Source organism: Chaetomium strumarium (genome assembly GCF_033439665.1).
Source record: "Chaetomium strumarium strain CBS 333.67 chromosome Unknown B0T15scaffold_6, whole genome shotgun sequence".
NCBI classification, from domain to species: Eukaryota; Fungi; Ascomycota; class Sordariomycetes; order Sordariales; family Chaetomiaceae; genus Chaetomium; species Chaetomium strumarium.
In genome coordinates this window covers 2,766,941-2,787,962 of record NW_026944434.1, presented here as the reverse complement: position 1 = coordinate 2,787,962, position 21,022 = coordinate 2,766,941, and the positions used below count along the sequence as shown (strand labels likewise).

Here is a 21,022-nt window from a genome sequence, read left to right as displayed (position 1 = left end):
AGAACATAACAAAGCCTAGGCCAATACCGCACCTCACACTGCGGTAGGAGAGTTGCTACAGATTTGCCTTTATCTGAAAGCGCCGAGTTCGCTTGTTCAGCATGTTATTACGCATGTTTTTTGTCGGACTTCTCCTTGCCCTGCGGATCTTGTAAATGGTGGAGAGGAGCATGGAGAGGTAGCAGGATGATTGAATTGGATAGCACCGTCGTCGACAGCTATGGGTTGCCCACTACTCGAGACTACAGGATTGAGGACAATGAGTTAGTCAACGGTTGAGGCTCCTCTGGTACTCCGAATGATTGGCCTCTTGATTGTGGTGCGGCGGGTCGAGTGCCTGCTCTCTCGTCATGCAGTACGATGTGAGCCATTCAGCTTCGTCATCACCGGTACCTACAGGTATCATGTCAACTAAGAAAGGTAGGAGATGTTGTGTGTTCTGCATTAGCGGGCAGACAGCTCTTCACTCGCAGGCACGAACACAAAGCCTATTCAGGGACTTCTTCCGGTCTGGGATGAAAGCAGGCTCTCCGCAAACGCCGAAGGGGTATCATCATTAAGTCAGTCCTAGACTCCTAGCCACGGGTAAAGCCCATTCACAGCTCATTCAAGCAAAGCCATAACATCGTCAATCGTCCAAGTCCATCCCTGCGTCATCCTCATCCTCATCCTCCGGAAGCGGCCCAATGTTCGGCAGCCTCTCAAAATAACACAACTCCGTCCACTCCCAGTCATGGTCTTCCTCGACGCCCGGGAACCGTCTTCTCCATTCTTGTGACCACACTGTGCAGCCAACCAGCAGCCATCTCCACCGAGTCCTGGTCCCGATCCTTCCGAGCCTTGATTGATCCACCCGAATACCCTGCGTGGACGGTGACATTGTGTTCGGCCGCCCAAGCTGCCACCCTGTGCGTCAGGGCCTCCTTCCATTTCAGCAGATCCCATTTCTGCACCTTCCAGCTCTCCTTGATCCAGTCGTGCTTGTCCCACGGAGAGAAGGACGCGACTTGGAGGCCCTCGACGCCGTTGCGCACGACGAGGCAGAGGAGAACGGCGACACCGAAACGGCGCAGCTTCGGGTGGCTGTTGAAGCTGTCGAGGGCCGAGCGCCCACCGGAACGGACGATCTGCTTGGCTTCTTGTAGTGTCGGAAGAACGGGGGTGAGCAGGCCGAGCACTGGCTCCTTGCCGCTGGTGAATCGTTCAGCAGCGTACCCCACGAATCCGTCCATGTGCCCGAACAGCTTGGACTGCTTGCCCGACACGTCGTACCACTCGTTGCGCATCTTGTTGTTCTCGAAGGCCACGGGGGCCAGGTACAGCGCGAAGCGGCTGTTACGGGGGGTGTGGGCGGCCCCGAGCCAGCCCAGCCACAGACGGAGCGCGAGAGAGATGAAAGGTGTGCAGGAGAAGAGGAGACGAAGTGAAGGTCTGGAGAGAAGTCAGGTATTTTACCTGAGCTACCGACTCAGATATACGCAGGTATTATTGGTATTATTCTGGGCGATGACAATATGAAAGAGGGGCGTTTATTAAGTTGGGGACCGACCATAGAATGGGAGAACATCCTTCATATTAGAAGACAATACGATATAGGGGCAAATAGAAAAGAGAAGGAAAAAAAGAGAGGCTACCGCGAATCGAACATGTGGTCCTACGAAGGACGCAGCAGGGCTGCGCACATGGAGAATATTCGACAATTTTTCACAGCTCAACCACTACACCACGAAGAATTTCATGGGAAGTGTGCAGTTGCACGGGGTGCTGGAAGGAGTGCCCACTATGGGAACTTATATATCCGTTCTTTCATGGTACCCGTACATGTAGGCCACAGGAGCTGCCTCACTCGCTCTCCCTACTAGACTGCCTTATCTGCCCCATCTTTATCTTCTCCCCCATACCTTACTCGTGTATAAATAAGATAAAGCCATGGCAGACTGTCCTCGCCCTTTCGTCACACCAGTCCATATACTTTGAGTTTGTCAACTGCTCTCTTATTTCGTCTGTCACAATCCCAGCGTCATTCTCACAAAGACATACCCACTATGCATACATTAAGCCTCTCGGCCATTTTAAAAGTGCTTCAGTGCTACTACATGAGATACAAAAAGGTGATACCAACCAATGCTGTGGGCATTATCAAAAGCCTGTACGCGATCAAGGCGCACCGTCTTCATCCGCCATCACCGCCAATCCACTATAACGTGTTTCCATTCTTACCAATGCTTGTTTCTGAGGCTGTTGCTCACGTCGCAGGAACAAAGAAGGCGAGAAGGGGAGAGAAGAAAGTGGAAAGAGAAGGAAAAAGGGGAGAAGGCAAAAAAGGGAAAGAAAGAAGAGGAAGGTAGGAAGAAAGAAGAAGAAAAGGCATCTGAGTGAGAAGACAGCAGATCGTTCAGACCCCCATCATCAACTAGTACACAAGATCATATTTCGTAGTTCTGTGTACCAATAATTATAGATTCATGACAGCGAAAATTCCCCCCCCTCAGCTGAACTACGTCCACTTTGAAATAACGATCACAAGCTTTCTCCCAAACGATGTCACGCAGCCTTTGTTTACACTTCCCCTATTCCAACAAATTCACATCTTCTTGCCGGCAGTAGCATCACCCTTCTTCCTCAGAATTGCCTCATCCTCCTTTTGCAGCTCCTTGTCAATCACGGCGCCCTTGTGGGGCTTGTTGCCGTGCAATGTTGCCTGATTGTTTCGCACCGTCAGCTTTCTGCCCCTCCTAATTCCGAAGACCCCAGCACCACGTCCCACTACACTACAACAGCCGGAGGAACGCAACGGGAAGGCGACTGCTTTACGTACCGCAAGAGTGGGGTCCTTCTTGATCTGCTCCTGCTGCCTCCGCTGGGATTCTTCGGCATGTAGGCGGTTGACTTCGCGTCTCTGGTCCTCTGTTGGGGATTTGATTAGCATACCCCCCTAAGGTCGGGTTGGAGATTAGGCCAGCGCGACATACTTGGCAGGAAACCCTTCACATTCTCGCCAGTGTGCTGCGTCAGCTCGGCGACCTCTGATTGCTTGTAGTTGCGCTGGTTCTGTGCCTCGTAGAGGCTGGGGAAGCCGACGTTGGAGTTGCCTGCATTCGACATTGTGTGATGTGATCTAATACGTAGCTTGGGTGATGAAGGTGAATTCTGGTAATAGAGAGCAGTAGATTGTCAAGAAATGAATGAACACTTGTTTGTTCGAGGTCTTCTCTGCCTTTAAATCATATGTCACGTCACATATGTCGTCTAAGCGTTGGTCCACAATGACATCACCGCAGCGACTTGTGGCGCGGCGCTCGTCATTGACATAGGACGGTCTGCAGCTCCATATTGTCGGTCAAACCAGTTCAATTGTCCTGAGGAATATGTGCATCTTCAAAGCGAAAGGATTTGCGGTATTCTTCGTCCATCATTTACACAGCAGAGCCTTGGTTCTAGCCCCTGGCATGTTGGAAACGACCAACCTTACAAATATCCGCTACATTGGAGCGTCAAAGAGTCAAAGTAGAACAAAAGCCAAACCTGTACAAACCACTTTGTGGGATCTCGTTCATCCGAAGTTTCAGGCTCAACTAAGTAATCGGCCCGCAGACGCGTCGCTAGCGTGCTACTATGTAATCCTTTTCGTCTAATCATCAATGTATCACAGCAACTCTGGAAGCGTCCGGATATCCCTGCCGTTCCGTAGCATTCTGAGAGCATCCGTATTTAAATCAGATGGTGCGGCTGGATGAGTGATAACGGAGCCGTTCATCCAAGGTACTGATCACTGACACATGTTCACTCTGACGCCTACAAGTATCACCAAAAGCGAGCCCAAAATAGTGGATGGAAAGGGGGAGAAGTTGTTCAGGGCGAAATTACAGTCAGCTGGTCTCCGTTGGTATCACTGTTACTGTACGGCGATGTGTCGCCAAGAGTTTACATAGATCGCCCTGCGAAAGCATGCAGTCAATGCGTTGCCCTTCGAGACCCGCGATAACTCGCACTATCTCCGGCTGGAGACTTGGAGATCTGCTTTCCTATCTAGTTTGAGTGGTTAAGACTGGTCGCAGTAATCGACAACGTATAATGGACAGATGACCACGATGATTACTCTTTCTAAGTAAAACGTGTACGTTCCCATTTCTGTGACTTTGGATTTACAACTACTGGATACCTCAATCACCGCCCCTTAGCAGAACAAACCCAGTTCCTATGGTCGATGCTTCTTTACACAGCCTGAGGACCCCGTGTTGTCGGTACATGTATGACACCATGTCAGCGTGCCAATAAGGACTTGTTGGACTCGGACAAGGTGGATAACTGTATCAAGAAAGACAAAATGGCAAGCTTAGGTGCCCGTTGTGTAATGTACATACATGTACAAAGTAGCAAACATTAGGATATGTATCAGATAATGCAGACCTCTACCACCCTTCTATTCTCTCCAGAAAAGGCCAGTCGAAGGCACCCGTCGCCAAGGCGTCATTTGTACCATTTCTCCATCTCCGAATCCATTTCATCATCGTAGTTGTCATCCTCATCCTCGGACGTGCACGAGTCATCGGGGGTGTCGTCACCCGCATCTCTTATGTTCTCGTCGACGTCTTGCTCGTCGTCATCCTGTACACCGGTCAAGGTCAGAATGCTGCGGAAATGGGAGAAGTAGGAGAGAAACCATACAGTCCGGCGTCTCTTGCTGCGATGGCCATCTTGCTCCGGTTTGTTTTGAAGCTCCTCCATGTCGTACACGGCATCGGGGAGAACAGCATCCCGCGGAGCGCTCACAATGCCAAACCGCGAGCACAGCCCATACTTTCCGCTGGTCCCATAGAAGCCGATGATCTTGTGGCTTGACGGAGGCACTGTCATAATCGTCAGTTCTCTGCAGCTGTGACAGGTAACGAGCAGGAGCATCAGACGTACCGAGCATTTCCGCCTGGACCTGGGCTCCACACCGCATGTTCAGCGCACCCATTGCCTTGCCGTTAGAAAGCCACATCCGCAGGCCGTACAACCATCTGCCCCTGTCATTGTTGTCTCGGCTCACAGCAACTTTGTCGATTTCTGCCCCGCTGGGAAGCGCAAGCTTCCTTGCCTGATGGCCTCCCATGTGGGGATCCCCATTTACGCCCCTAGGCCCGCAAGGAACAGTCTCTCCATCCTTGTAATAGACCACCGCACCGTCGAGGACGCAGCCAACGCGCAAGTCAATCTTGGAGGCGTCCACCAGCTTGCCTTGGCTGTTCCGTTTCTTCAGCATGACTGCCCAGGTCCACACATCCTCGTCTTCGGCATGGGGACCGGCGCTGACGGATTGCTTCAGCAGGCGAATCTTGGTGCCCGGCACGTTGATGTACGACCTGTTCTTGAACAGGTTCCAGATGTTGCCGATGGCGCGCTGCTGGCCGTTCATCGCGGTGACTTCCAGCTCGAGTGGTTGCTTAGCGTTGCCGAACTTCTCGATGAGCTGCCGGCGCGGGTAGCGGAGTGACTTGACCGGAGCGGCATCGAACGCCTGCTGCTCAGCCACCTGCTTGCCTCCCTTCTGGTTGAAAGCCACTCTGGCAATTCCCACCTCGCACATCACCTCCACATACATGCTCTCCAATTTCCCATCGTCGCCCTCCTCGACAGTAATTGACGGCGCCTCCTTCGACAACTCCCCGTCACCAGGCATCCAAAAATGCCTCAACCCCCTGAACTTCAACACATCCCTCAGATCCCATCGACACTCATGCTTCGTCTCTGGCGTGACAGGCTCCAATGCACCTCCCTCTTTCCCGGCCTTCCTCACACCCCCCAGAAAAGCCTTGGGCCAGTCCGGCGAGTACCCCCGCCGCATGATCCCCTCCGTATGGTCCGCGCCAAACGCGTGGCCGACCTCGTGCAGGAAGGCACCCTGGCCGACGGCACAGGCCTGCCACATGGTGTTGCACTCGCCGTTGTCGTTCCCGACGGTGTCGCCCGGCCGGGTGGGGTCCAGCAGGCAGGAGGGCACCTCTTCCAGGAAGCGGGGCCAGGAGTAGGCGAGGTGGCTGCCGAAGATGCCAAGGGACAGGCCGTTCGGGTCGTGGCAGCCGAGCGCGGCATGGGCTAGGATGAGGGGCTTCGGGGTGATGGACAGGTCGTAGTGCGCGTCGAGGATGAGGCCTGCGACGACGGGCTTGGCGTGGGAGGTGAAGGGGGCGCCGTGGGCGAGCAGTGCGTTGGTGAAGATCTTGTGCAGGTCGTCCCTTTGGCGCGCGCGGGGGTTCTGCTGCGCGAGGTTGGCGTCGCGGAGCTCGGCGACGGTCTTGTCGGTGCGGATCAGGTGGACCTTGGGGACGAGGCCCGCGGCCGGCGAGTTCAGGCTCTGCTGGCTGAGTGTGTCGGTGGTCCATTCTTCTTCGAGGCGGAAGGAACGGCGGCCTAGGCCTTTGGCACGGAGGTCCTCGGCCGTGAGTGCCTGCCACATGTATGCGGCAATGCGGAATTTGGAGATCGCGGCGTCGAGGCTAGAGTGGGTGTTGGAGACGCCGCCGAGCTTTGCGGGCGGGCAGTCCATCAGCAGGGGGGAGTCCTTGGCGATCATGACGGCCAGATGCAGAGGCGGCGTCTGAAGGAGAGGGGTGTAGCGGACGGAGATCTGGGGGTTTCTGTGAGACACTAAAACTATGCCACTCGCGGAGAGGGCCATACCTCTGTTGAACCATTACTGTCTGGGGCCGTGCTGATAAGGACTTTGTTCAAGCCCGGTGAGAGGAGGACAAGGGCCTTGAAGTAGCCACGGCACATTGGCCATCGCTGTACTAGGAACGATGACCGGTTGACCTCATCCTTGACTTCAACAACGACGTTGCCGTCGCCGTTCTCGAGGGCACCGGCGTCATTGGACTTCCCGGACACCAGAATGCAGCGCTGATACACCTCGTGCACTTGACCTTCGCCAAGCGAGAAGTTATCCAACTCGATCATGATGGGCGTGTATGTGGTGGCTTGAGTGGGAAGGGCGAAGACAAGAGACGAGATTGTGATGATGAGAGACTTTGAACGTCTGAAGTCGAAAGACGAAGAATCGGTTGCTTAAGTATTCAATTCAGTGTCAATATTGTTGTCATGATGGTAATTCAGGGGCTATAAGAAGCTAACAGCTTAATGCGTAAATCACTGAGAGATCTGTTAGCTGGGGTTGTTAACACTGCGGGTCGGTTTCTAGGCAAAGCAGGCAGCCAGTGGGGTCTGAGGGTTATAGTGGGCACTGGTGCCTGACGGTGCCTGGAAACCAGTCCGTTTTCAGGGGTGGCAATTTGGCGGACCGGGGTTTGTAAGTCCGGCTGTCCACGAACTCAGGGAGTCCGACATGGCAGGTGAGTGTTGCGCACGGCATCTTGCCATCAGACACAAGCTCGAACTTCTCAGGTAGACCCAATCTCCCAATTGGTTGTGAGCATTGGCAACTGTCTCCATGAACTCTGTTGAGGATTGCTGGTTGCGAACATCTCCCGTTGTAAAGTCCGTGGGCACGGTGCCTGGGCCATGAGCTAAAGGGAATCAAGCTTTTGCTCAGCGAACACCTGTCAAGTATCCGCCATGGTGGTACTACTGTGCATGGCCTGGGAGCATATTCTCCCCTTTCCCGATAGGTGGTCAGTCTTGTCGAGTTCTAGCCTCAACTCGCCATGCAAACATAAAGCTTCAAGGCAGAGTAATTCACCCAATCCGCCCTCCTGTCCGTCCTTGCTTTGCTATGGCCAGGGTCTACTCGGCCACTGCTGCATCATGGGCCGTTGTTGACGGCGAATGTCGTGATGGAGATCACCACCGGGTATTTTGAGTGTCCTGAGAAACTACGACAAGCGACGGGAATGACAAGATAGAAAGAGCAGGGCCAAATGACTCGTACTCGACCATGCCTGGCTTTGGTGTCCCAAATGATATTTGATTGGGGTGATGACTTCACTCAACAGCACCGGCTCGGAGAACAGCAGTGGTGACTCGGTGATGCGCTAGACAGGTGTAAAAGGAGGCCAACGTGGCCGCGATGATGCTCAAAAAAGCGCGGATCCTGGACTCTGAGATGAATGATTTGGAGGGAGGATCTCAAGGGGCTGGGGATAGATGTTATTCCCTAGAGAAGACTGGGTAATATTGGAAAGACTCGGAAGGTCTGCATTGGTTCAACAGTGGGTGGTTCTGTACTCACCTAGGTAGGTACATAAGACAAACAGATTGGACCATAAAGGACACCCAGAGAAGGTACAAGCTCATTGCTGGCCTCATCGGGTGTTATGGTACGACGGCACGTAACATCTACATGAAGACTACTACTAGTAGTAACGGCAAGCTTCCCGTGGCAACCGAGCCAAATCCACCAGAGACAACCTAAGTACCTTACTAAGGAGCATAGATAGGGGCTACTTTCGGATCTAACACGGCAGAGAAGAACCCGGTGTCAACATATGGTCTTTGCTTCGGAAGACCTGATTCAACGGACTGTTTAGATCGGTGCAGGGTGGGTGCAGGATGGGGGATAGACACCGCGGAAATAACCCGAGTTGTCTACGACCGGCTACATATAAGCCGTACTGTGGGCTGCATGTAAGAACGAGAAGTCCTATTAAGCGGTGATCGAGGAGCTATTCTACACCACCCCCGCACTCCTGACCCAGCGTGTGGTCTAAGGCGCATGTGATACACACGCCGTGCAGGCCCCGAACAGGATGAAGACCAGCATGAAGGCCGACGCCATGATCACGATTACACTAGACGTAGACACGGGAATCATCAGACCGGCGGAGGCCCATAACTCAGCATGCTGTTCCCAGTGGGCCTAAAGCACGGAGGTGTTGAGTCGGGCACGCAGGTCGCGTCAGAAGTAAAAAGCTGTGAAGCGATAATTGGCCAGTGGTATCCGTACCAACCTTACTGCCAAATGCGTGAATGCGTGGATATGGGATCTACATGTACATGCATCATACTGAGAGCTTAAAGATGATAAGCTTAAAGCAAGTGGATGAGGCGCAAAAGTCATTATAGAAACTTCTTCCAGACGCGTAACCTGAATTTTGGCGCTCAAGATGGGAAACGAGAAGCTCTGGAGTTGGACGCTCAGATCTTGGGATCTAAGTAGAGTCCCTTGCCCTGAAGAGGAAATTTAGGCGAACTGCCAGTGCCCAGTGGAGTCACTATCCGGTGGGGCCTGGGTACGGGGATATCCAGGGCACAAGGAACTCCTCATCGGATGCTTTGCATTTGCGAAACATTATCCTATTTAGAAGATGCTGGTGCAGATGCGATGCCCGGTGGTGTTGAACACAGCACCATGGAAGAGCAGAGCCTCCTCTTCTTTCCGCGGTCAACTCAGACATTGCCGGGCTTTCCGTCAGTCCAGGCCAGTGCAGTGTGACCCAAACATGCTATCGCCAAGGGCAATATCCCTGAGACGGCGGGGTTGGGTGCTTGGCCGTGGCGCAGCGAATTCGGGATCCCAACTGCGGGAGCAACCTGAGAAGCAGGAAGAAGAGGAAGCTAATGCTGAATCGAAACAAGGGTACAGCGAGTTGACAGCGTCACAACCAGTGTCAACCACAGCCATGGCTGGCTCAACCGGGAACTGTCCAACCTCGGCGCGCAGAGCGAGCTGTTCAGCCTCTGGGCTCACCTTGGCGGCACAAGCCACTTTGATTGCGCTTTGAGAGGAGGCAAGACATCCCTGCACGTGCAGCTGTGCGAAAAGGGTATGGACGATGCAGGCAGGTTCCGGATCCTCAGCTTTTCTGGGCATCATGCTGCATAATAAACCAGCCAAGGGCCCTCGTTCGATCGACGTCGGCATGGCCTGCCCATGATACTCGATCGCTCAAGCATTGTTTATTTTCGTCATCCCTTTCCAGCCTTGCACGAGGAGGGTGAACGGCAGGAAACACCATGCTCCCTCTCGTCTTTGCCGCGACGCTAGTAGCGTCCGCCGCCGCGGCCGAACCTCGCCCCGCCGTCGCCCGAGGGAATGGCATTATCCGGTCTCCTATCAACGCGATCTCGGGTCCCGCGCCGAAGCTGCGAGTACGCCAGAACGAAGTGCAGGTAGAGAACCAAAGCGAAGGCACACGATATGGCGTTGAGATTGAGGTCGGGACACCGCCGCAGAAGGTGACCCTGATTCTCGACACGGGCTCGCCAGATACTTGGGTCAACCCGTCGTGCGCTACGGCGAACGTGCCGGCCGATTGCCGCGCGTTTGCGCAGTTCGACTACACGAAGAGCACATCACTCAACGAGACCGGTGTTGAAGACATTCTCGTTTATGGCATTGGCAACGCGACGATCCAGTATGTGTACGAGACGGTGACCATAGGATGTAAGCCAAACCGCGCCCTGGTCGTCCCAACCTAGAGACGTTCACTGACGCACGCGCGCTACTCCTAGCCGCAACAATTGAGAATCAGATCATCGGCATCGCAACAGAGTCCCATTCTATCCCCTTGGGCATCCTCGGCGTGTCCCCTCCAGTGCAGGGCCAAAACGAATATCCTTATGTCCTCGACACAATGGCCGAGCAAGGCCTCATCAACTCCCGCGCCTTCTCCCTCGACCTGCGCGGTGTCGACAATCCCAACGGCGCCATCATTTTCGGCGGCATTGACACGGGCAAGTACATCGGCGAGTTGGCTAAGCTCCCGATGCTTGCCCCTGAAGAATCCCCCGGTGGCGCAAGCCGTTACTACGTGACCATGACCGGCGTCGGTGTGACCCTCCCCGACGGCGAAGTGACGCGGTCCGAAGAGATCAACGTGGCCGTGTTCCTCGACTCAGGCTCTACCTTGACCCACCTACCCACCCCGATCTACCAGGCCTTCGCCGAGGCCTTCGGCGACGCCCAGTACGACCCGTCGTCAGGCTTCTACTTCGTGCCCTGTGATGTGACCAAGCTCGCTGGATCCATCGACTTTTACTTCGGCACCAAGGTCATCCGCGTCCCGCTCAACGACTTCATCTGGCAAGTCGAGGGCTACTGCATGCTGGGCGTCCTGCCGAACGACGACGAGCCCATCCTGGGCGACACGTTCCTGCGCGCCGCCTACGTCGTCTTCGACCAGGACAACCGCAACCTCCACATCGCCCAGGCCGCCAACTGCGACACCGACCTGGTGGCCATCGGCTCCGGCGCCGATGCCGTCCCGAGCTCGACGGGCAAGTGCACCGATCTGCCCACTCCGACCGGCGCTGGCGGCGTGCAGAGCCTGGATGTCACCGCGACCCGGGCGCCGACCAATACGTTCACGGGGACGGCTCCCACGGGGGTCGCGCAAGGTCCGGGACCCAAGGTCAGCAATACCAGGAACGTTTCGCCCACGGAGACGGATAAGAACGCAGCCGGGAGAGGGGTTGAGGTTAGGCTTGGCGCGGTTATGGTGTTCGGAGTGGTGAACATGCTTGCTTGGATGCTCTAGAGTCGGGTTGGCTAGACGGCAATTTTGGATACCACCTAATGAGTTGCTTTTGTGAGCGGGTGTGGCTTTGCAGCGAGGGAGCGCGTAGTTGGCTTTCGTGTCTGGAGAGCTCATAGCGGATACGACGGATGTTTTGAGGATCATGGGCTTGCACAGACGGAGTTTTCTTTGGGTTTCAGTTCAGCAAATGTATGTACATTCATATCGGGTTTTGCATACGTTGACCATGGGCATAGATATTGGAAATACCCATCATAAGGGTCTTGCAGCGTCGCCAAGGTGGCTGGGTCCAATCCCCCCTTTTTATCGGTCGACATACAACATAACACTGCTCTGTACGACCCCGCCGGAGCTTGGACAGTTGAAGCAGCAACCATAATGATCTCGATTGGCGCGCTTCCATATTCACCCCACTGGGTGCAGAACTTCCGGTCTAATAATGCACGCGTACCCGATGGTCGGGTGACCGGTCCGGCGGGGTCCCGCCGTTCCTTCGTGCCTTGTGCGAGCGGCGGGCGGCAATCCGGCATGTAGCACTTGATCCACCGAGGCCGAGGAGGGGCACGGCGCGCCTGACGCGGCCTTCACGACATGTTCGTCGATTCTCTCTCGAGACCTAAAAGCTGGCGTTGGTGGTTGGAAACTCATAGCCCCTGACCCCCTTTCAATACCTAGGGAAGCGAGCTTGACTCCCACCATCAGGTTTTCCCATCACAGGTTGATCGATTATCCATCCCTGTGCAGTATTGAATCCTTCACTGACAACTTGTAGTTCGTCAATTCCATTCCTTCACCATGTTCTTCAAGCAGGACAGCACGCTAGTCTACGCCTACGACGCGGAGAAGCTCTGGGTCGAGCCATGGGGTCAGAACGCTCTGCGCATCCGCGCCACCAAAGCGCGCTGCATGCCGTCTGAAGACTGGGCACTCCAACCCCCCGCCCAGACAGACGCCGAAATCAGCATCTCGGACGACTCCGCCTGCGTGGTCAACGGCAAGATCAAGGCCGTCATCTCGAAGCGCGGGAAGCTGATGGTCTGGAACTCCCGGGGGGAGCTGCTGCTCGAGGAGTACACGCGCAACCGCCGTGACGTGCTCGATCCCAAGTGCAGCGCCATCGAGGTCGAGGCGCGCGAGTTCAAGCCCACGCCCGGCAGCGACTCGTACCACCTGACGATGCGCTTCGAGAGCGTCGACCCGGGCGAGAAGCTCTTCGGCATGGGCCAGTACCAGCAGCCCTTCTTCGACCTCAAGGGCGCCGACCTGGAGCTGGCGCACCGCAACTCGCAGGCCAGCGTGCCCTTCCTGCTCTCGTCGCTGGGGTACGGCTTGCTGTGGAACAACCCGGCCGTCGGGCGCGCCGTGCTGGGGAAGAACATCATGAGCTTCGAGGCGTATTCCACGGCCGTGCTCGACTACTGGATCGTGGCGGGCGACACGCCTGCCGAGATCGTCGAGTCGTACGCCGACGCCACCGGGAAGGTGCCCATGATGCCGGAATACGGCCTGGGGTTCTGGCAGTGCAAGCTGCGCTACCAGACGCAGGAGGAGCTGCTCGGGGTCGCGCGCGAGTACAAGCGGCGGAACCTGCCCCTGGACCTCATCGTCATCGACTTCTTCCACTGGCCCTTGCAGGGCGAGTGGAAGTTCGACCCGACGTACTGGCCGGACCCGGACGCCATGGTCAAAGAGCTCCAAGAGATGGGGGTCGAGCTCATGGTGTCCATCTGGCCGACGGTCGACACGCGGTCCGAGAACTACGACGAGATGGTCGAGCGCGGCTACCTGGTCCGCACCGACCGGGGGATGCGCATCGGCATGGACTTCCAGGGCAACACGATGCACTTCGACGCGACCCACCCGGACGCGCGCAGGTACGTCTGGGACAAGGCCCGGCAGAACTACTACGCCAAGGGCATCAAGGTCTTCTGGCTGGACGAGGCCGAGCCCGAGTACTCGGCCTACGACTTCGACAACTACCGCTACCACCTGGGGCCCAACCTGCGCGTCGGCAACGTCTACCCGCGCGAGTACGCGCGCGCCTTCTACGACGGCCTCCGCCGCGAGGGCCACGCGCAGATCGTCAACCTGGTGCGGTGCGCGTGGGCCGGCAGCCAGAAGTACGGGGCGCTGGTGTGGAGCGGCGACATCGCGTCGTCGTGGTCCAGCCTGCGCAACCAGCTCGCCGCGGGCCTGCACATGGGGCTCGCGGGCCTGCCCTGGTGGACGACCGACATCGGCGGCTTCCACGGCGGCGACCCGCGCGACGAGGGCTTCCGCGAGCTGTTCGTGCGCTGGTTCCAGTGGGGCGCCTTCTGCCCCGTCTTCCGCCTGCACGGCGACCGCGAGCCGCGCCAGCCGCAGCACGGCACCACCGGCGGCGCGACCTGTCGCAGCGGTGCGCCCAACGAGGTGTGGTCGTACGGCGAGAGGGTGTACGGCATCTGCGCCAAGTACATGGCGATTCGGGAGCGGCTGCGGGACTACACGCGCGGCTTGATGGAGGAGGCGCATGAGAAGGGGACGCCCGTGATGCGGCCGCTGTTCTACGAGTTTCCGGAGGACCCGCGCTGCTGGGAGACGGGCGAGCAGTTCATGTTTGGCGGCAGGTATCTGTGCTGCCCCGTGCTGCGGCCCGGGGTGGATAAGATGGAGGTGTATCTGCCTGCTGGAGCGACATGGAAGGCCTTTGAGGGAGAGCATGAGTGGAGCGGTGGGAGGACGGTCGAGGTGGCTTGTCCCTTGGAGTCTATGCCCGTTTTTGAGAGGAGAGCGCTCTCGGAGATTCCGGTCCGCTGAAATACAGAATGGCCCGAGAGAGGTTAATGGTTAATGGATGGATGGATATCCAAAGATGGTTAGATGATGGTGTGTGATACTAGGACTGTTCTAAAGGACGGTGCCATTCTAATGATTGTATGTACGAGTTGCCACCACCTCACCTACAGCTGGTACACCCACCGCGCGTTTTCCCAGCCCGGCCGCCTCCTGAAGCGCATGCCGAAGCCCTCGCCATTCTTGGCCGGTTTCGTCACGGCAGAGATGACAGAGCGCGTCGCAAGCCCGGGCAGCTTCCACTCGGTGCCGTCGAGCGGCTCGACCTCGAACCCGAGCAGCAGCGTCGACACCACGGCCATCATCTCGGCAAAGGCGAAATGCCGCCCGGGACAGAGATGCAGGCCCCCGCCAAACGGCTGAAACGCCGCCCGCATGGCCTTGGCGCCGCCGGGCCCTTCTTCGCCGTTACCGTTACCGTCCGCCGTCGCCTCTTTCCGAACGAAGCGGTCGGGCTTGAACTCGTCCACGTCATCGCCCCAATACTCCCCGTGGGCGTGCGCCGCGCCAATCGCCATCTGCACCACCGTCCCGGCCTTGAGCAGGTACTGCCTCCCCGTCCGGTCGGTCAGGACCGTGTCCTGCAGGGCCGTGCGCGTGCTGACCTGGTGCACGGTCCAGCGCAGCGTCTCGCGGTAGACGCTCATCAGCAGCGGGCAGCGCTCCTCGACGGCGGCCGTGCCCGCCCGCAGCGTTATCTCGCCGTTGCCGTTGCCGTCGTCCGTCTTGGCAGCAGCAACAACCACCAGCCCGGCCTCGACTTCCCGCCGCAGCTGCTCCACCAGCCCCGGGCGGGAAAAGATGTGGCACACCAGCCAGAAGAGCAGCGGCACCGTGTTGGCCATGGCCGCGAAGGGCAGCATGATCTCGACCCGCGCGATGTCGTCGTCGGGCATGCCCCCCTTCCTCAGCTCGGCCGCGCGCAGGCGGACAAAGTCGGACGCGGCGGCGTCCTCGTCGTGCCGCGCCGCGTAGTAGGGCATCAGCGCCTTCTGCAGGACGGCACGCGCGCGGTGGCCGGCCCGGGCGAGCGGCGCGGGCAGGTTAAGCGAGAGCTTGAGCAGGCTGTCCTCCACGTCCCAGAGCGCCTCCTCGACGGCCGCGTCCTTGGCGAACGGGTCCTCGGGCCCGTACACGGCCTTCCCCGTGGCCGAGGTGATCAGCCGCCGCAGCCACAGCCAGGCGTTGGGCACCGTCTCGGGACGGCCGGCTGCGCCGAAGGCGCTCAGCGACGACGCGAGCGCCGCCAGGGCCGTCTCGTTCAGCCGCTGGATGGCCGTGCCCTTGAAGCTGTTGGGGATGGCGTGCAGCATGATGCGGTCCGTGAGGTGGTCGCCGCCGGGGCCCGTCAGGATGTCGGCCGTGTGCTTGGTCACCTGGGTCACGATCGGCGTCACGACTTTGACGTGCGGGTTCGACGACAGGTTCTTGTTGCGCAGGCCGGCCGCGATGAGGTGCGGGTCCCATATGGCGTACACCTTGCCCGTGAGCATGGGCAGCGTCGCGATGGGCTTGCCCGTGGATTGCTGCAGCATGGTGTGGTACAGGGCTTGGTGCCGCATCATGCCGATGATGTGCCCGACGAGAGGGATCTGCGGCTTCAGCACCGGAGGCTCGCGCGGGTCGACGCTGGGCGTTAGGGTGTAGTAGAAGATGAGGAAACCGACGACGACGGCGACCGCGACGGTTACGGTCACCGGCGCCGCCGCCATTCTTTCGAGACCGCTCACGGCCATTAAGGCGGGGCCTCCCGGGAGCAACCCCGAGGTGTTGTTGTTGGCGGCCATGGGTCGACGCTTCAAGTCCTGTGGCGATTGTGCACACAAGTCGGTCACGGAAATCCAAGCTCGGTTGCTATCACCCGCAAACGCGGCGATGGAGGGAGAGAGGCGAGTTGAAGTTAAGAAGCACACGTATCCCCATTATTTCAGGCTGTCTGCACTCTGCAGCAAGGAGGCTTAGCAGATTCAGCTTTCCTGCCTTACCGGGATTAGTTGCGGGATACATAGTATCCTGTCAGCTGAAGGATCGCAATGCCAACAAATGTTATCCACTCAGGGGTGCCCAATGCCCATACCTATGTACACAGTAGGTTTCCGACTGGTCGGACCCGGTTCGGCTTTGTTCAAAGGCTCGGAGCCGAAGGAACGGTAGTTACACCAAGTTCTTTTTGGGCCAGATCCCGCTGGCCTTTGACGTGGTGAACTGATGTTTCTCACCAGTCCATAAGATGTGCGCGCGCGTAATGCTGCTGACCTAAGCAGCAAGCCCTCGAAGGATTTGCCGAATTTGGGTAATCCTAGGTACCTAGCTAGGTAGTCTGTTCAAATATCAATAATGAAGGGATCGTGCAGATCTGACAAACTGGAGGGTTGGGGTCGGAAACCTTACCCTCTTGATCAGGGGTGCATGGATTACAGGCCGGACGTCGGAGGCTAATCCCGCCGAGCAGATACGTAGTGTACTGGACAAATCTCTCCGACTCTCCGTAGCTGCACCCATTTCACCAATAACGTCCACGTCGGCCTGCAACCTACGGTCGCTTTCTCGAGCTACGAACCTGACTAAACTAGTCGTCATGACGCTTCGATGTGAGCAATCTCGATCAATGCGATGGAAGATATGTCAGCTCGGCGGTAGAGAAAGAACGAACTCCGAAAGGATCGAAGTCCTTCTTTGAGATGTAGACGTGTATATATCGCCATACGGAGGGTGCTAGCTCCATGACCACCAGCAACACCATCTCTGTCACATCCACTTTCACCATTAACACCCAAATCCCCCTCTCTCACAGAGCATCCAACCGGCACCATCTACCATAACCACACCAGACCTCTCCTTTTAAGCAACCCCATCATCCCTCACAGTCACTCGCAATGGCTTCCCCCAAGGTGATCGTCTTCGGCCCCACAGGCGGCGTCGGCTCCGCGGCCGCGCTCACGGCACAGCAGTGCGGCGCCCAGGTGGTCCTCGCAATGCGCGACACCCACAAGCCCATCCCGGGCCTCACCCCGGAACAGGAGCGGGCGGGCGGCTTCGAGCGCGTGCAGGCGGACCTGACCAAGCCCGAGACCGTGCAGGCGGCCGTGGTCCAGACGGGCGCGAAGCGCGCCTTCATCTACGTGGCCATCGGGGCGCCCGACCACATGCGGGCGGCCATCACGGCGCTGAAGGCCGGCGGCGTCGAGTTCGTCGTCATACTGAGCAGCTGCAGCGTGCAGGGCCAGGGCGACGACCTGCGGCGCTACACGCCTGCCGAGTTCATCAACTGGCAGCACGCGCAGGTCGAGCTCGTGCTCGAGGAGGTGTTCGGCACCGACCGCTTCGCCACCATCCGCCCGGGCTACTTCGCCAGCAATTTCTTCGGCTTCAAGAAGGCCATCGCCGCCGGCGGGACCGTCAAGATCCCGTATCCCGAGGCCAAGTTCGACTACATCGCGCCCGAGGACATCGGCCGCGTCAGCGGGACCGTACTGGCCGGCGGACCCCAGGCGGTGGCGGCAGCGGGTGGGAAGCACATCATCTACCTGGCGGGCCCCCAGCTCGTGCCGCAGGGCGACGTTCTTGTCATGATTGGGAAGGCGCTCGGCAAGGATCTGAAGGTCGAAGGGTTTGCGGATGACGAGGAAGCGGTCAAGTTCCTCGTTTCCGTCCAGGGGACGCCGGAGCCGGTTGCCAAACAGCTCGTCCGGGGTTATAAGGCCACGGCGGAAGGACAGGATGTGTTCCCCGCGGGTACCCTCGAGGAGGCGGTCGCTAATTCTGAAAAGTATGGGCGGAAACCCGGGACCAAGATCCAGGACTGGGTGGAGACGAATAAGGACAGGTTTGCTGCCTAAGATGGGCTCAGAGAGGCGATGGTGTTAGCAACGATCTGGCTGAGAGAGCTAGCGAAAGACGTACTCTGTACCATAAGTAGAGGCGGAAATGAATAGGTAGTTGAATTGCGGCATGTCGATGCGCTGATCCAAAAGATGGATCGATGGATGAGTGTGACAGGGACACGGTCTGGAACAAGTTGTAGATGCTGCTCGTTGGTTCCTCATTTTACTACCCAAACGTCACTCTTCAATTCCTGCAATGCTGCGAGGGAAGTTAGAGTATCAAGTTGCCTGGCTGTGGTAAGTAACCATGGGCTGCTCAAACCATTTACGAGGGTCAGTCATCATGGTAAGAAAACTATAGGACGATGCTGTTGCCATAAGCAATAAGAAAACCTGAAAAAGGTGATGCAACCACAAATCGAACATGTGGTCCTACAAAATCCACAGCAGGGCTGCGCACGCGGAGAGTGTTGGACAATTTTTCACAGCTTGACCACTACGCCACGCAGAGTTTCATGACGATGTGTATGCGGCTGCGCGGGGTGATGGAAGGAGTGCCCACCATGGGGACTTATATACCCGTTCTTTCATGCATGCCACTGGTGACCTTACGCATGGGCCACAGAAAGATGTCTTACCTTCCTTTCCCCTTCCACCTGGTTATCAGGTTAAGAAGTGAAAGGAAGGCACGGAGAACCACTCGGGTACCGTACTTGAGCACTTCGTAAGGGCACTCAACCCGGTCTGTGAACTGAACCTCACACCGACCAATCAACTGACAAATACACCCCCATTGTTTTCAGGAGTCTGAAGTGCTATTCACGAAAACGGGACAGCTGGAACAGAAACATAGGGATCTTTCGCAGGGAAAGGTTGGTCCCTACATATATGGATAATCACAACGAGCCATAACAAGGTCAAGGAGATCGTAGATATTGCCACGGATGTAGAACTAACGTACTCCCGTCCACGCTCACCAAGACTTTCATTCCATCTGTCCCCTGCCACAGTACCAGTGCTGAAAGTAGGGACAGAGCTTACAAGCCAACACACTCTGGAAGTACCGGTACAAATACACAGGTTTACAGGGAGGAAGACAGGGATTCAGGGCTCTCCATACATGGAGGACTGTGGTCCCCAAGGGAGCACCTTGGGTAGTCTCCCCTTCAAGCAAGCAATTCCAACCTGAGTGACCACACACTTCACCAACCAGCCCGTATTGCATTGCTACCACACCTAGCCAGCCAAACACCCATCGATGACCAAGCTGTGAAACCCATCCTCTCATTCAGGAATCGATGTCGCCCTCCATCCGCCATCAATAACATGATTATCGTGCCCCGTTCCCACGCCGGGGCTACTCATATCAGACATCATGGACGGCGAGCGCAGCACATGCGAGGACGGTTCCCGGTCCGACAGGGGCGAAATCGGGCCAATGGTATTTGAGAATGAGCTCTCCCGTTTTGAAGGACGAGCACCACCACCACCACCACCAGGGATCAGGCACTGTGGGACGGGCGGTGGTTCAGGGGTATCCGACTCGGGAGATCTAGGCACGAGCGGTGTTGGAGCGTCCAGCTCAAAGGCCTGCGGGTCCGGGTCTGGATCTGGCGGACGAACAGCAGCCACAGGGACACAGTCGTTGGCAAGTTTCTGCTTGGCTGGTTCGGAGGGAAGCTCTTGTTTCCCTGCTGCTGCTGGGTGTGTGGTGCTGTGACCGTCCAGCTCGGCCTTCTGGTTGAGACCGGATGCTGTGTTTGTGTCGTCTGGTCCTGATATCGTCTTGTCTGTCGCATCGCCGGACTCGTCCTTGCCCCGTTGTTGTTGACGACGTCTTCGGATGAGAACGGCGGCGGCTAGGGCGAGGACGGCAATGAACACCGCACCGCCAACAGAGATTCCAACTATGACGGCTAATGCTAGTGGTGCTTGTTTAGTGGTATTGGTTGAAGTTGGCGAGGAACTCGGGAGACTCGAGAGGGCAGCGGTTGAGGTTGGGGAGGAAGTCAGTATACCCGAAACCGTCGAGAGAGCTGATGCCGCTGAGGGTTGGACAGACTGGAGCGTATGCGGAATGAGTGAGAGATCGTTAGGTCGCCACACCAGCTGGACAGCCGGTGCATTTGTGAAGGCAGTTAACCATGCTTGCGTCGTATACCACGTGGTCACTGTTTTTTTTTTTGGCTGATGACGTGTAGATTGTTCCATCGTCGGCGAATGTCTCGTGACTGGTAAAGTGTATCGTTGTCGGAAAGGTGTTTGCCTGTTCCTACCGCGGCGGTGGTAGGCTTTGGCGTGGGCACTGCAGAGAGAAGGCATGTTCGGTATACGAAACCCCCTTCGAACATTCCCGACATGCACCTTGGCGGCGCCGTAGCAAAAGACGGTACGATAATCGGATAGCTGAATGTGAAGCCACTGGGGACGCAATTAGCACTGCACATTATTTGAAAAAAGCTCCACGAAACCCACGTCGGACAGCAGAATGCGGCAGTCTCATCTGACGTTAAGAGGCTAATGATGTCGAGAGCTCTGACACTATCAGTCATGTCCGAGCTCACCACGGTTGCCGTCGTCCACCCCTCCGGACACAGTAACCCTGGTGAGTAGAAAGCCCAATTGCTCCATTGAGAAGACCTGGGCAGACAACTCCTTGGGGATCCTTGGCAGTCGGTCGAGAAAGCATCACACAGATTGTGTACTTGCGCAGTTGGCCCAACGAAGCAAATGCCACAGTCAGGTTGGGGTGTGAAGATTGTTGTCAGGGGCCCAATGTTGTTGCGAGTAATCGAAATGGTAAACGGATCCACTGCCGTTGAGATCATTTCGTTTGGACCTCCGGACCTCGTCAGCGTTATGGTGCGCGTTGAGGTGCTCGATGAGGTGCTCGATGAGGTGCTCGTTGAGACCATTATGTTGTTTTGAAAAGACCGAGTAAGAAGT

The 21,022-nt window shown here is 57.0% G+C and overlaps 8 protein-coding genes across 8 annotated transcripts; 3 read left to right on the top strand and 5 right to left on the bottom strand.

Moving 5' to 3' along the window:
- Positions 1-731: 731 nt before the first annotated feature.
- B0T15DRAFT_513810 (uncharacterized protein) lies at positions 732-1,684 on the bottom strand (the record flags this gene model as incomplete). The annotated part of the gene is made up of 2 exons (XM_062868071.1): positions 732-1,431; positions 1,659-1,684. The coding sequence occupies 2 exons, from the start codon at positions 1,682-1,684 to the stop codon at positions 732-734; spliced, it is 726 nt and encodes a 241-aa protein (XP_062719442.1).
- Positions 1,685-2,409: 725 nt separating this feature from the next.
- Positions 2,410-3,313, bottom strand: B0T15DRAFT_560833 (uncharacterized protein). The gene is made up of 3 exons (XM_062870539.1): positions 2,973-3,313; positions 2,819-2,907; positions 2,410-2,701 (listed from the first exon to the last, which is right to left on the bottom strand). The coding sequence occupies exons 1-3, from the start codon at positions 3,103-3,105 to the stop codon at positions 2,585-2,587; spliced, it is 339 nt and encodes a 112-aa protein (XP_062719441.1). The 5' UTR covers positions 3,106-3,313; the 3' UTR covers positions 2,410-2,584.
- An 882-nt stretch (positions 3,314-4,195) lies between these two features.
- On the bottom strand, positions 4,196-7,088 carry B0T15DRAFT_281634 (putative peptidase family-domain-containing protein). The gene is made up of 5 exons (XM_062863581.1): positions 6,667-7,088; positions 5,887-6,613; positions 4,912-5,757; positions 4,669-4,850; positions 4,196-4,608 (listed from the first exon to the last, which is right to left on the bottom strand). The coding sequence occupies exons 1-5, from the start codon at positions 6,940-6,942 to the stop codon at positions 4,471-4,473; spliced, it is 2,169 nt and encodes a 722-aa protein (XP_062719440.1). The 5' UTR covers positions 6,943-7,088; the 3' UTR covers positions 4,196-4,470.
- Positions 7,089-9,778: 2,690 nt separating this feature from the next.
- On the top strand, positions 9,779-11,517 carry B0T15DRAFT_281587 (aspartic peptidase domain-containing protein). The gene is made up of 2 exons (XM_062863579.1): positions 9,779-10,324; positions 10,393-11,517. The coding sequence occupies exons 1-2, from the start codon at positions 9,895-9,897 to the stop codon at positions 11,415-11,417; spliced, it is 1,455 nt and encodes a 484-aa protein (XP_062719439.1). The 5' UTR covers positions 9,779-9,894; the 3' UTR covers positions 11,418-11,517.
- Positions 11,518-12,080: 563 nt separating this feature from the next.
- B0T15DRAFT_281595 (glycoside hydrolase family 31 protein) lies at positions 12,081-14,385 on the top strand. Its single transcript, XM_062863580.1, has one exon. The coding sequence runs from the start codon at positions 12,213-12,215 to the stop codon at positions 14,214-14,216; it is 2,004 nt and encodes a 667-aa protein (XP_062719438.1). The 5' UTR covers positions 12,081-12,212; the 3' UTR covers positions 14,217-14,385.
- B0T15DRAFT_487003 (cytochrome P450) lies at positions 14,360-15,988 on the bottom strand (the record flags this gene model as incomplete). Its single annotated transcript, XM_062866403.1, has 1 exon — positions 14,360-15,988. The coding sequence occupies one exon, from the start codon at positions 15,986-15,988 to the stop codon at positions 14,360-14,362; it is 1,629 nt and encodes a 542-aa protein (XP_062719437.1).
- A 735-nt stretch (positions 15,989-16,723) lies between these two features.
- On the top strand, positions 16,724-18,388 carry B0T15DRAFT_540904 (NmrA-like family protein). Its single transcript, XM_062869818.1, has one exon. It carries the CDS (start codon positions 17,129-17,131, stop codon positions 18,089-18,091), a length of 963 nt encoding a protein of 320 aa, XP_062719436.1. The 5' UTR covers positions 16,724-17,128; the 3' UTR covers positions 18,092-18,388.
- Positions 18,389-20,244: 1,856 nt separating this feature from the next.
- On the bottom strand, positions 20,245-20,904 carry B0T15DRAFT_401777 (uncharacterized protein; the record flags this gene model as incomplete). Its single annotated transcript, XM_062865129.1, has 2 exons — positions 20,245-20,497; positions 20,552-20,904. 2 exons carry the CDS (start codon positions 20,902-20,904, stop codon positions 20,245-20,247), a joined length of 606 nt encoding a protein of 201 aa, XP_062719435.1.
- Between the last annotated feature and the right edge of the window lie 118 nt (positions 20,905-21,022).